Here is a 15,452-nt window from a genome sequence, read left to right on the forward strand (position 1 = left end):
GCGTTGAGCCTGCTTAGGATCTGTTTCTCCCTCTTTCCCTGCCCCTCCCCCTTGCCCACAGGTACTCACGTGCACTAATTTCCTTTACGGTCCATCAAAAAGGATTTTATCTGTCTATAGGGATTTTTGCTATATTTTAATATAAAAAGTTATTATTGCTTTTTAATTACCAATATTTTTAAATGATAGAATTTTTATCTGTAGTTTTAATCTATCTTACTTCTAAAGGTCTTAAAACTTTTTATGCAATCTATTCAAGAAATTTCCTCACAATTTTGTTTCTAGCTACAAATGCCTATCATATTCCTTCATAAAAAATTTGCCCAGGCCCGGCTTTTGTCTTTTCTTTGGTGCTTTCTTTAACTGTGTTCTGTATACCTTTATTGACATAGCACATACATACCATTCATCTCTACTTGGTAAAACAATGGTTATTTGAAAGCAAAGCTAACAAGCGCTTCCAAATTTAACTTCACTGTATTTTATTTTTCAAGATAGGAATTTATACTATACTCGGTCACTATGAAACACAAAATGACATACATGGTATCACTGTTTAAGGCTAGAGGTAAAGATAATGAGTTTAGTTTTTAATACACTAAATTTGAGGTGCCTATGGGACAGCTATGTTGGTGATGTCTGCAGTAAGTAATGTGGGTCTTGAGCTCAGGAAAGAAATCCAAAGATGATATAGATTTGGAAGTCATCAGTACATAGACATGCTATTTAATACCAGGGGAATACGTAAGAACATCCAAGAAACATGTACAGAAGAGAGGCAATGTAGACCTAGAAGAGAATGTTGCATTGGTACAAACATCCATATAAATGGTTTTGAACGAAAGAAATCAAATATTTATGTAACAAAAAACACTTTTTTTAGCTTAGGATTTAGGATCCTAACAAAACTTTATAAAACGATATAGAGTAACATTATTGATAATGGCCAGAGAATGTCTGCACACCACTTAAAATTTTTAAGTAATAGTGAACAGTGAAAATGTATTACTTGGCTTATATAACTCATAAATGTTCTTCTAATCCATGATTCAAAGATTCTAAGGAAAACAAAGGGTTAACGGAGAGTAACTGGGATAGTTTTTCATAACTCCAGAAGACTGGGCTATAAACATTATGCCCAAATCTATGCTATATTTTCTAGGAAGCTAATATTCAAAGCATTAAAATATTAAAAGATAGAACTTCTCAGCCTTGATCTTTATTTCAATAATTAAAAGGCCTTAGGAGGGAAAAAAATGCCACAGTCCCATTTTTCTATATAAGAAGAATCAAATTTTAGTAGCCTAAGAAACTAATTTTTGCAGATTACATACAAATCTTAAGCTTACCTTACAGCATACAAAATGGTATACTATACAATTTTTTTAAAATTCTGTGTTTACATAAAGCAATGGCTTATTTGGATTTACGATGTGTGTAAAGAAAAGTAAATTGGGAAAGGCACAAGATGGAACATAAGAGCTTTTTTTTTTAATTTTTCAAAACAAAAAACCAAGTTGGTTTTGAAAAAAAATACACAAATGGAAATTGATATATCATGTTTTAAAATGATGTAATTTTAATTTAAAATAGATTTAAACCCTAGTCTAGCTACTATGAAAAAAACTCTATTTATTTTATCAGCAGTTATACTTTTCAAATAATATATTTTTGATGGACAAAGGAAACACGAGAATACTTCCTAGCAATCAGTGACCAGGTAGTCCTCTATGAAACCATAAGGGACCTGTCAGTTAAGGGACATTGAGAAGTACTATGGTGTTGGTGGTGAAAAGAAATCTGTAAGCTGAGACACAGTTATTATTCCCAAGCACTTTATATTCTATCTTTACCCAATCTGACATGAGTATAAAATTTTTAATAATAACTTGAAAGTCCATTAATAACAGGCAAGTTTGTTTCTATATCTAGTTTTCTTTTAATACTAAATCCCTTTGCAGGGCGCCTGGGTGGCTCAGTCATTAAGCGTCTGCCTTCGGCTCAGGGTGTGATCCTGGCGTTCTGGGATCGAGCCCCACGTCAGGCTCCTCCGCTGGGAGCCTGCTTCTTCCTCTCCCACTCCCCCTGCTTGTGTTCCCTCTCTCGCTGGCTGTCTCTCTCTGTGGCTGTCTCTCTCTCTGTCAAATGAATAAATAAAATCTTTAAAAAAAACCAAAAAAACTAAATCCTTTTGCAATTAATAAAAAGTCAAATACAAACAGCTTCTGAAAAGGAGAATAAATCAAAAGTATACAGAATGTTGGGATGCCTGGGTGGCGCAGTCGTTAAGCGTCTGCCTTCAGCTCAGGGCGTGATCCCAGCGTTCTGGGATCGAGCCCCACATCAGGTTTCTCCGCTAGGAGCCTGCTTCTCCCTCTCCCACTCCCCCTGCTTGTGTTCCCTCTCTCACTGGCTGTCTCTCTCTGTCAAATAAATAAATAAAATCTTTAAAAAAAAAAAAAGTATACAGAATGTATTACATGACAAGTTCTCATTATAGTATTACAAAACTAGTTCATAATAACTTCAGTAAGACTAATGGAACATCTGATCTCCCGAGTGGTTGCAAATTAAATGGTATGATTTGGTTAGTGAAGTTACAGGGATCTTCCAGAGTAGCTACTTTTTCCTTTGGCCAATCACCAATAATTCCTGCCTAATCAGAAGAACATGAAAGGAAAAGAAAAAAAAATTATAATGAAAACAAAAGCAACCAACGACAAGCAATATAGTTCACTTGTTTAAACAGATATGAGACAGTCAACTGAATTCTCCCACCATCCATATCTAGAACTGGCTCCTTAGAATATGTATAAAATGTATTTTTTATCAAGTCCTTGAAATACTTCTGCTCTCCCCTTGAGTACTATCCATACTCAACACATCGGCCTTCCTCAAGCTCTCAAATGCGTTAAGCGTGCACACATGGCTGCTCTTTACCGTTAAGTGTGAGATGGTCATTAGAGCAAGATGTCCTGGATTACCAAACAATGTCAGCAATCTGCAGGGTTTAGAGATCGAATTCATGGTTCTCAAATATCAGTCAACATTAAGAATCACTTAGGTTCTTGCTAAAATGCGGACTCCTGGGCGTACTCCCACTGTCTCTGATTCAACCTGGCTAGAATGGCACATTTTCAGAAACACTGCTTTCTTCAACCCCCTCATTTTCAAGTAGCAGCTGTACAGAGACTGTCATAATCTTCACAGCAACACTGTGATGAAGACTACCATGGAACAGATGGTAAATATTGCGTCAGGGATTCTAACCCATGTTCGTGTCATCACACTAGGTGCTCACAGACCAGTACTAACCGCCCAAGGAAAGGTTAGACAGTGTCATAAACGACAGATTGTAGCAGGTAACTAATCTGTAAAGACTTTAAATAACACCACATGCTTGACTGGGGGCTCTGAAGAATGGACAGAATTCAAACAAGGGCAGCAAGAAAGTCAAGAGCGTCTTTTAAGCCAGAGAAGAAGAGCATGAAGAGACACAAAGGCAAAAAGAAGAGAGCTTGGCTGCAACAGTGAGTCCTTATGTGTGTAGCCTGAACCAGAACTTTGGCTATCAGGCCAAGTTTAGACTAAAGAGCTGAAAAACAGATTTAAGTCCACTCTAGTGAACAACAAACAATCACATGACTGACTATACAGTTGACCCCTTGAACAACAAGGGTTTGAACTGCACAGATCCACTTATACACAGATTCTTTTTTAATAAATACTGTAAATGTATTTTCTCTTAGATTTTCTTAAAAACATTTCCTTCTCAGGGCGCTGGGTGGCTCAGTCAGTGAAGCATCTGACTTGATTTAGGCCAGGTCATGATCTCAGGGTTGTGAGAGCGAGCCCTGCACTGGGCTCCACACTAGGCAGGGAGCCTGCTTAAGATTCTCTCTCCTCCTCCGCCCCTCCCCTGCCCTCTCTAAAAAATAATAATAAATAAACAAAAATTAATTTTCTCTAGCTTACTGCATTGTGAGAATATGGTACATAATACATTTACAAAATATGTGTTATTCAACTATTTATGACATGATAAGCCTTCCAGTCAATAGTAGACTATTAGAAGTTAAGTTGTTGGGGAGTCAAAAGTTATACACCAATTTTTGACTCTGCAGGGGATTAGCCCCCCTAATCCTCCCCCCGGCATTGTTCAAGGGTCAACTCTACAGAATGAATTTGACTTGTAACCATTTTATCAGCTCAATTTTACAGCAGTATCATACTCTTTCAAAAACAAGTTGCTAATCTTACTACTGCTAGCAAAAACACAGACTTTTACACACACACACACACTTTGAGATATTTGTTTATGATAGGGAAATCCATATGTGTATATATGTAGGCACACATAGGTTCAAATTCTGATATAAATATCTTGAGATATTCATTCTCTCTCTATAATTTGGCTATTGCAGTATAGTATAATACTGCTGGCGAAATGGAGCTGATACTAATTACAAGGCAGATTCACTTTGAAAAGGACGTGACTTGAGTGTTTTAATTCTTATATAACCTATTTAAACTGTGAGATGAACTAGGTTTACTTCCTTCTGCTATGTTAAAAGGCACAAAAATTTAAGGATGAGATAGCATGACTATCTCTCCCTTAAACCAATCTTAAGAAGAACAGCTACATATGACTAATTATTGTCCAAAACTTAATAAAATCTTAATTGGCAGTTATTTACCATTATCCAAAGTACAATTTAAATAATACCACAACTAAATCCTGTTACTCGTCAAAATATGAAATTAAGCCTGGTCAGTGAGCTAATTCAAGAGCTTAACTGGTAGGTTACATCAGTCAGGATGTCACATAGCTGACTTTTTTTAGGTAATAAGGAACTAACCGTTCATACCCAGACATCGTAACATTGCTACATATTTATCACAGCTTCTAAAAGCAGTTGTTCATGTTTCAAAAACAAAAATGTCTTTAACATTCCCAGGGAAATGCAGAAATTGGATAAAATACCTTTTTGCACACTTCTAAACTGGCAATCAAAATTTGAGAGTCCACCAACATAAAGCAAGAAATAAAACACTGCTACAATGACAATCCCACCTTCATTCTTCACATCCCCATCCCAACTCGACAATGGCGACCTCGCCTTTATCCTTCACACCCCCTCCATCCCATCCCAACAATGGTGACCTCATCTATGTCCTTCACCTTCCCGCCAGGGTCTCCTCTCTCCTCAGTTCCCTGGCATCTCGGACAACCACTATGACAGACACTTGTTTTGAATTACCCTGCTTGGCGGTTACACAACTGCATATTATGCTTGGAAATCACAAACGATGAATGACACAATGAATCTTTTTACAGGATTTGTTATGCCCATTTGCAGGAACTTCTCTGAAGTCTGCTCCCAGTGGTGGATTTGCAGAGTCAAGGACATAACCAACCACCACTTGATTGTATTAACAAATTACTTTCCCACAAGGATTGAGACAATTTACACTCCCATTAGCCTTCTATCAAAGCTGCCATCTCCTCATACCTTTGCTAGCAGTTGCTCACTGAGGAATAATAAGAAATATATTTGCATCTTGTCCAGATTCCTGGCACAGAATTGCTAAAAACTCTTGGAATTTCCTGAGTGATAGGAGCATCTTTTATTATTCATAAGGAGCCCCTTTCAATCACATCTGTATTTATGCTAATGAGGGCTTAAGGGGTGCTCCTAGATAGCCTCAGGATGGGGCCAGTCACAGAAGGAGGAAATAATTAGTGGGCTGGAACCTTCAGCAGCCCCCACCCACCACCCTAACCTCCCAGAAAGGGGCTGGAGGGGGCAGTCTGGAGATAAAGCTCTATAAAAACTCTTTAATAAGGCAATGTGATGAGTTTCCAGGCTGGTGAACACATCCAGGCAGTGGGAAGCTAATCCCGGAGGGACCCGGGGGGATTCACATCACCCCCCACCGCTTGCCCTATGCATCTCTTCCATTTGGCTACTCCTGAGTCTTTATAATAAATCATAAATGCAAGTAAAGTGTGTTTCTGAGTTCTAGGAACAGTTCTAGCAAATTATGGAACCTGAAGAGGGTCTCATGGGAACTCTTGATTTACAGCCAGTTGGTTAGAAAGTGGCCTGGGACTGAATTTCTAATTATAAAAAATAAATCTATAGTAGTTAGTTACTACTGTAGATTAGTAGTAGTTACTCTGAGCCTATAGTATTAAAAATAGTTAAAGAATCATATCCATATAATCAGTTCATGACAATGGCTACCACTGCTTAAAAATTTAAAAAAAAAAAATTTAAAAAAAAATTAATGGTTACTCTCACGTCCTTGCAACATAGTGCCCTCAGTTACCTTTCTGTGTTCTTCTAGCCCTTCGGGAATGCGTATGATGTCATCTGTATTGACAAAGGAGAGGGGCTGGAGGCATAAAGACAGTATGACTGACTAGACACTAATTCCCCGAAGCTGTCTATCAAATGCAGGTAGGAGCTAGTCCGTTACAGCCCACAACCACACCTCCTGCTACTGAAATGCCCTGTGTGGTCCCCTCCCACGCTGACTTTTGGTGGCCTTGTGTAGCCAAAGCATGCAGCAGAAGTGGTGTTGTGTGACTGACCTCCCAAGCTAAGAACCCTCACAACTTTCACCTTGATCTCTCAAGACACTTGCTCTAGGGGGAGCTAACTGCCACGTAAGAATTCTAATTACCCAGGAACAAGTATGCTGTGAAGAAACCCAGGATAGGGGCGCCTGGGTGGCACAGCGGTTAAGCGTCTGCCTTCGGCTCAGGGCATGATCCTGGCGTTATGGGATCGAGCCCCACATCAGGCTCCTCCGCTATGAGCCTGCTTCTTCCCCTCCCACTCCCCCTGCTTGTGTTCCCTCTCTCACTGGCTGTCTCTATCTCTGTCGAATGAATAAATAAAATCTTAAAAAAAAAAAAAAAAAGGAAAAAAAAAAAAAAAAGAATCCCAGGGTAGCCATGTGGAAGGTCATGTGGGGAAAAAAAAAAAAAACAATGCCAGCCAGCTCTCAGCCCACATGCCAGACATGTGAGTAAAGGAGCCATCTTGGACCACAGAGACCTAGCAGACACCATGTGGAGAAGAACCGAAAGCCCACACTTAGGGCCCTATCCAAGCCATGACAACATCTCCAGCTAACTGAGCCATTCCAGCTAAAGCTCCAGGCACGACGGGTTTGAGACAAGCTGTCACTTGCCTAAATATGTGGCCCACAGAATCATGAGCACAATAAAATGGTTGTTCTTTCATGCCACTAAGTTTTGGGGTGGTTTGTTACACAGCAATAGATAACCAGAAAAATGCAAATATTATTGCTGACATTTATTAAAAAGATGAGTCCAACTTGGACTGCAGTTCTGAAGTGAATAGTATGACTCAGGGAGCCTTTGCTTGTAGCAGTGAGAAAGAATGCACCAGTTCATATTTCCTCAGAAAGCTTTTAAAATAAATCTGACCAACCTAACTAATTCTAAAAGCTCTTGAAAATACTGAGGGACCAATATATTATCATGAATCACACACTAGTTTGAAATATTGGTCTCCCGGCCTCAGCTTTCAGGTCATAGCACAAATGTCACTTGTTCCAGAAGTCTTCTAGCCCCAGGGCTTCCCACTCCCTCCTGTGGACACCCGCAGCAGCCTCTCCTCACCACCGTCCATCCCAGCTCCCCCGCAGGAGCCTGTACTGCCTGTTTACCTGCATGCTTCCCACGTGAGACGGGCCTTTCACACGGCTGGTAAGAGTTATTATTTCTGTGTATTGGGGTTATAGGTATATTTATTTCTTTTTGTCTGTAGTTTCTAAATTTCCTATAACGTGATCTTTTACAATAAGAAAAAAGAATAAGTTTTTAAGGATTTTGGTTTCCTAGCTCTGCTGTTAGATAGGTACAAGTCAAAAGATGTATGGCCATCCATTTCTTTACCTGAAAAATGGCAGGAACTGGAATGAGTAGTCTCTAAGACTCCTTCCAGACCTAAAATCCTGTAACTTTATGAAATAAATGGTTGAAAGAAATTGAAGGAAAAGAGACAGGCTTCCCTCTTCTATTTCCCACACACCCCGGAAAGACAGTAGGAGCTCAACAAATAGCTAGTGACTGGGAGTGCCTGGGGGACGCAGCCAGTTAACCGTCCGAATCTTGGTTTCAGCCCAGGTGGTGATCTCAGGGTCTTGAGACTGAGCACTGGGCTGGGCTCTGCGCTCCGCACGGGGTCTGCTTAAGTTTCTCTCTCCCTCTCCCTGTGCCCCTCCCCACCCCCATGCATGACGCGCGCACTCTCTCTCTCAAATAAATCTTTAAAAAAAAAATCTAGTGACTGGTTTTCTGACTGATTAGTGAAAGCTAGTATAGTTAACTCAAGTACTGCATTCATAAGTGCAACACCTGCTGCTTATACTAGGAAAAAGTCCAAATCGAGTACCAGGCGAACTGTTTCTAAAAACAGTCCTGTCACTATCTCCAACCTTCTGGCCTCAAAGTTGCTTTACAAATCCTAGACCTCTAGTTTCTCAATCTATAAAATGTGAGAATTATGCTCTCAACTCCTATTCTAAAATAGTATGGACCAACAAGTGAAGAAAAAGCAGCTGTGCTACTGGCATCTTCTCCGTTTCAGCAGCTTGAAGCCCAACTGTATTAACTAATATTGATTAAGCAGATGCTACTGCAGTGCCACCTGTTTCAGATAAGGAACTTTCCAGATGTCTTTGAGAAAATGAATAAAGATCGATTTTAAAGATGAAAAACTGCAATGGAAAGCTATTAGTCCAAACGGGGTAATAAGTACAGGTCACAGGTTAACATCCTAGTACAAATAAAGTTTTACAAGAAAGTAAAAAAACAGGGGACCTGGCTGGCTCAGTCAGTAGAGCATGCGACTCTTGATCTTGGGATTGTAAATCTGAGCCGCACATTGGGTACAGAGATTACATAAAAATAAAAAAGTCCTGGGGCACCTGGGTGGCTCGGTTGGTTAAGCATCTGACTCTTGATTTCGGCTAAGGTCATGATCTCAGGATTGTGGGATCAGTACCCACGATGGGCTCCACACTCAGCACGGAGTCTGTGCGTCCCTCTCCATCTGCTCCTCCGCCCCTTGTGTGCGTGTACTCTCTCTCTCTAAAATAAAATCTTCAAAAATAAATAATTAATTTGAAATTTTTAAAAATCCTTAAAATAAAAAAAGAAAGCAAAAAAAAAAAAAATCACCTTCCCTATGCAAAGGAAAGACTATTACTGCTTAGAAATTCTTCCTTGGGCAAGATTTCACCCAAGCAAATAAATACAACAAAATCCATTTCTCTTGCCCACCCTTCTTTCTTGAGGAAGGGCTACAACAGGGACACAGAGTGAACTTGCCACCTTATAACCACAAGAGGTCAACGTGTGTAAGATATGTGTGGGAAGGGGAATCTGGCCAGACAGGAAGGAAGAACACGGGCCAAAGAAAGGAAGAAACGGGCATGAACCTGATGTCAGTGAGGGAGAGCATGTGACAGGGGAAATTTCTCAGATAAGAAATAAAATCTATATTTTGTGCAGCAAGAGATGAATGTATTCCAAAAAGCTATGAAATCAATTTTAGGACAAGTGGCTTGCTGAAATTAATAGGGGAATTCTAAAATCCTAAGGCTTCAGTGACCTGAGGATCTAAGCCAGAACGCAGGGTACGAGGAGGCAGCAGGTCAGCACGATTTGATTTATCTACCTCAGAAAAGAACAGCTGTGACATGCTGGAGCAAGTATGAAACGAAAACAGAAAACAGTCCCAGCTTCTAGGAACAGAACATTATCTGGACTCTGAGATTCCAAACAAAGAGAAAAGAAGAACACAAGTTCTGTCCGTGGTGATGAGGTGTGGGTAGCATCCAGGCATGGTGCTTAGCAAGGAGGAGGACGGTGCACACTTAGGCACCATCAGAGTCACTGATAGAGAGCACAGGTCACAGCCTGGTTGGGGAAGCCTGGCTCTGCCACTCCCAAACTGCCCAGTACATCATGTCTGAAAGACAAAAGCTAGAGATTCAAAGAATAAAAAAAGCCACCTCTCTCATCTATCAGCAGCCATCTTAGGTGAGTGCACGGATTCGGGCCCACGTGACCTCTTCTACAGACCAAAAGGAATACAAATGCCTCACACCACCAGCTTTAACACTCAGGACAAACCTTTCTATCTATTTAACAATACTGCTCATGGTAATAATTCAAGAATGAGGAAGTGAAATTTAAAAGCAGCATTAAAACCAAATTTAAGATAAAAAAGAAAAACATTATGGTAGAAAGGATCAATCAGTAGTTAGGTGTTATACAGATCATGTACCGAAAGTGCCAGGCCTGTGTATCTTTGTAAATATCAGACTTACCTTTCAAACCAGATCGACTGGCAGGCCTCCCTACGTTATTCCTCTGGTGCTTGGCAGACATGCGTTTCATCTGCCGAGGTGTGCTGGGGGGAGAGGTGCCATAAAGGTTCTCCGGATTGGTTTCATCTGAAAAGTCCTCTGGATCAGACTCAGAATTCTTGCATGCTGAATCTCCCAATGTGCACTCTTGCCTACGAAAGGCAGAAAGCAGAGAAAATATTCAGTAACATATTAAGTGAACTCAAATCTAAACTGCTTGAAGCTTCTTTTCTTTGTCAACTTTTCTATGGCTACGTCTCCTCCTCAGCAATGTGGTCTTTCTCCTCTATTTGTACTTGTGGAACTCACAGGAGAACTTCTCCTTCGCCCAAAGGGAGTAACGTCTGGGATGGCTTCTGCCCTGACCCCGAGCAACAGGAGGGTCACAGGGGCAGAGCTGGTGTGCAGTTTCTGCTGTTGATAGAATTCTGACAGAAAGGAGTTTAAACCTAAACACTTACAGACTGAGGAAAAAGAGAGCCAAAGACTAGAAGATACCAACTGAGAGAGAACAAAGCATGTACTTGTGTGCTAGCCACTGCAGGCTCGGGGGACAAGTGGGCCAATACAGCCCTGCCTTGGACTTCAGGGCACCATTTCCTCTTCTTGAAGCACACACAACAGGAAGTATAGGAATGCTCTACTGTGATCACAGCAAAAGCTGCAAAGCACGAGCTTTGTGATCAGAGCAGCAAAGCAGGGGGTACTGATAACTTACGGTTGGTCAGTGTTTCTACGTTCTCTGCCAACCACTACAGTGCAGAGCTCAGGGGAGCAGTGAGGGAGAAGGATGCAGTGGAAGAAAAAGGAATTCGTTTCTCTTCACCTTCAAAATGCAACTCCTCCTCAACTTGTTCTCTGGTAATGCTTCCGGCCGATCCTCTGTCCCCAGCCAATTTCTCAAATACTATCACTATTTTGATAACGTTCCTTTCAAATATATATCACAGTCTATCCCACTCCAAATATTCTTTCTAAAATACACTTCATATTTTACAAACGTAACTCCGAAGTATATCCAAACTATAACCAGTGTTCTTCCTGGCAATTTATATCCTGATATAAAATCAAAGCTATTACAAAATCAAGATGGAAAGAGAAAAAACCACTCTAAAGTAGATGACACCATTATTATTGAGTTATACTGACAAATAAAACTTCAGAAAACGAACTTTCAAAAAATAAAAATGCTGCAGAATTATATAAATTTACAGCACTGAAATCCATAAAGAATCCCTCTAACAGGTCAAAACTGATTTAACCGGACAACAGTACTCTAGACCCTGTGAGTACCGTGCCCCCACACATACGTGCATACATTAAGACATACACATGAAATACCCTGAAAGCTAACTACAACAAATAAAACCGTAAGCAAAGTTAGAAATAAGTTGTAAATATACGTATTCCCTTAGGCTAACCATAACCGAAATATCACATAGTGATACAACAAATAATACAACTTCCAGATGAACTTGAAATTTCCTACAACTACTTCTTCCACACTCACTGTAAAACAGTTCATTTAGCTGATGAGAAGACATGGCTATCCATGCCAAGGTTGCTAATCTCATCTCCCTGGCTGTAGTGCTTACTAGCACAGTTCTGGAATGATTCACACGGCAGATTTTGTGGTCTGAGGACTTCGGTTCAAATCCTGACTGCGCTGGCTACTAGCTATGAGGGCCTTAGCCAAATTATTTAAAATCTCCACACTGCACATTTACAAAATAAGGACAATTCTTTGATTCCAATGAGGATTAAATCCCAATAACGCATGCTTAACAAAAGAGTAATAATAGACTGGGGGTTCACTCAATGATTGCTACTATTCCTGTTCTAAGCCTTGGAAGTCACCGGACCCATTTGCAACCCACTGAAAGAACCTCAGTTCCTTACTCATCTGCTTAACATTAAGAGTGGGGGCACCAGGCTGGCTCAGTCGGTAGAGCATTTGACTCTTGATCTCCTGGTTGTGAGTTCAAGAGCCCCACACTGGGTGAAGAGCTTACTTAAAAACAAAAATCTTAAAAAAAAAGAAGGGAGAGAAAGAAGTCTGCGTTTGAGTTCAGCATGGTATAGGCCTGGAGACCATTTTAACATTTGTAGCATCATCTAAATTCTTTCAAATTCAATACTATAACTTTTTTCGTCCCCAGAAAGATAAAGTCAATGGTAAGGAAGGGCAATGTATTTCATTACTTTTGTATCTCCAAGTTTCTAGAATAGTGTTCAAAACCATTCAGTGTTTTTTAGCACAATAATATATCTCGTATATTAGAATGATAATCACTATAAAACTACAGTGCAAACATTTAGCCAGTTTAATACATGGAAGCCAGACAATAAGGAATGCCAAGCTAAACAGAAAAAATGGAGTCAGAGAAAGGAACACACAAGACCTCATTTAGAACATGCTCTCTGCAGTGAGGAGAGAGACGTGAACTCAGGAGTCAGAAGACCTAAGGCTAAGTTGCAGCCTTAGTAGACATGTGACTGCATACCTGACATAATCTTTCTAAAACTAAGAAAAAGACTAATATATAATTTATAAAGTCAACATTCTAAAATACTTCAGGAAATTCAGTTGTGAATATTCAAAATAATCAAAACAAAATGCCAGAAATAAATGGCTATGCGGAAAACACTAAAATATAAACATGCATATAAAATGGTTATGTTTTACTAGTACCCAGCAGTATTGTGTGAATGAATAAATTAATAAAATGCAAGTGAAAGTGGAAGGGGATTTTCTGAAGAGGGACTGAAAACGTCCAAACTTCAATAAGCCAAGTCTCCAAGGGCAGGCCCCCAGAGCTAAGGACAGAATCATGACAAAGAGAGTTTATTTTTCAAATAAGTACCCCTGTCTAATCTACATATGATAGAAATAAGTCTGGTGCCTTAGCAGACAAAAAGAGTCAAACACAGCACATATAATAAAAATGTTAAGTTTTATGAAAAATTTAATTTGAGGAAACAGAAAAAATATGTGTGGTGCTGTCATGCAACTATGGAGAAATTATTCTCTACCCATGGAAAATTTCATTTGGCTGCACTCTCCAAATAAAAGTAGACTAAGTCCCTGTAATACTTGTACAAAAGCTGAAGATCTCTTGCTTTTAAACCTGCACCTATCATAAAACAAAGTCTTTATACCCTCACACAGATACAATAAACACAACTGATTTCAAAGTATTTCCAAATTATTTCATTAATCTAACAGCAAACATAAAAAATAACATGGAACCAAAAATGAATACTTTCATAAACAATGCATTACAATAGATAAAACAGTACATTTCATCACTCTTTAATCATTATGCCACACAGAAAATGAGGTAGAAAAAATGCCATGTGGTGCTATATAACTCATAATTAAAATAAATTTTAGAACAGACATTATATAAAGGTGAAGTTATGCATTTAATACTTTCTTAGGATTTACTTAACTCCATCAAGATGGTATTCACACTTACTGGAAATGTTAATACATTCCATCCAAGTCACTTAGTAACTTAATACATGTCAGTGCAAAGTCCCAAAATTTAAAGGAATTAAAATAAAGTCTAGCATTCAATAAATAAAACTCACAATGTCTGCCAACCTATCAAAAATTAGCAAGGAAAAGGAAACTACAACCCAAATGAGGGGAAAAAAATCAATAAGCAGACCAGAAATTACTCAAGCAAAACTTGCAAAGATGAAAATTGTATCCTGCAATGAAAAATACTTTGGATGGGATTTAAAAGCAGCAGATGAGACACAGCAGAAGAAAAGATCCATGAACGTGAAGACATAGCCACAGAAACTATCCAATATAACTTTGGGAAAAGATTAAGGGAAAAAAAGAAAAAGAATAGAGCATCAGTTATCCATGGGACAATATCAAGCAGTGTAACACATGTGTTATTAGAATCCAAAATGAAAAAAGGGAGGCACAGAAAAAATCTTTTAAGAATTAAGGGCTGAAAATTTTCCAAACTTGAAGAAAACTAAAAGTTCACAGATCCAAGTAGCTCCACAAACTCCAAACAGAACTTTAAGAAAACGATCGATTTTAATTTGCATATCATAATCAAATTGCTGAAAACCAAAGATGAAGAGAAAAATCGTAAAAGGAGCCAGAGAAACACAACTTAGTTTGGGGAGTCTTAATGTAGAAGCAATATATAATACGGAGTGGGAAGGGAAATCCAGTAAAACTTTCTCTTTGCTTCTGTGAGAGAAAAAAAAAGTGTGTGTGTGTATACACACACACACACACACACACACACACACTCTAGGAATATAAACACTAGTGGTAAATTCAAAAGAACTTACATCATTTCAATGAACTAAAACCATCCAAAACCTCATTTTGTATTAGCTCATGTGAGATGAGCTAATGTGGTCAGTTGACTGTTCAAAATGTTTCCATGGATACCAATTATTTTGGATAAGGAAAGTAGTACAAGGTCTACATCAATTGCCCTGAAACACTGGCCTTATTTGTGCTGAAAAACACACAAATGTGAAATTTCTTTCTGGTGCTAAACTTCTGACAATCACATAAAACAATGTCTCATCCTTTTAACATAAAACTTTACTAAAGTATTATTCACTTGACATAGAATCTGGTCTAACAAAAGCATATCTTGAACTCAACCTGAGGGGGGTCGGTGTTATTTTCAATGGAAAACGTGTGGAAGACAAGACAAAAATTCAAGTAACTTGGGGTTACATAGTTCTGCTGTGACACAGTAGGTAAACCACATGGTGCCTGAAATAGCTCATCTATAAAATAATGAAGCTGGATTAGATGAGCTCAAAAATACCTGTGGTTTTGCAAAAGCCCTAAAAAAAAAATTCATTAGAAGTTCTTTAGCAAAGTCCTTAGAAATAAGATATTTTAATCACTTATGAAGTACAGTACTCAGCGGTGTGAGGTCCTCTTTGCCACCTCCACCTCCTCATTAACCTGCTCTGTATTAAATAACGATTAAAGGGCGACTTCTGCTGCTGAGGGAAAGAGACGGAGGGAGAGGGAGTCAGGGATG

The 15,452-nt window shown here is 39.1% G+C and overlaps 1 protein-coding gene across 7 annotated transcripts in view; it reads right to left on the reverse strand.

Moving 5' to 3' along the window:
* MAP3K4 (mitogen-activated protein kinase kinase kinase 4) overlaps nucleotides 1–15,452 on the reverse strand; it is a 110,180-nt gene that overhangs the window by 63,815 nt on the left and 30,913 nt on the right. For all 7 annotated transcript variants that reach the window (XM_048225887.2, XM_026505172.4, XM_048225886.2 and 4 more), the window contains exon 2: nucleotides 10,375–10,565. In XM_048225887.2, the coding sequence (XP_048081844.1) occupies nucleotides 10,375–10,565 (191 nt within the window). The remainder of the gene's footprint in view (nucleotides 1–10,374; nucleotides 10,566–15,452) is intronic.

This window comes from Ursus arctos, unplaced genomic scaffold, assembly GCF_023065955.2.
Source record: "Ursus arctos isolate Adak ecotype North America unplaced genomic scaffold, UrsArc2.0 scaffold_13, whole genome shotgun sequence".
Taxonomy (NCBI): domain Eukaryota; kingdom Metazoa; phylum Chordata; class Mammalia; order Carnivora; family Ursidae; genus Ursus; species Ursus arctos.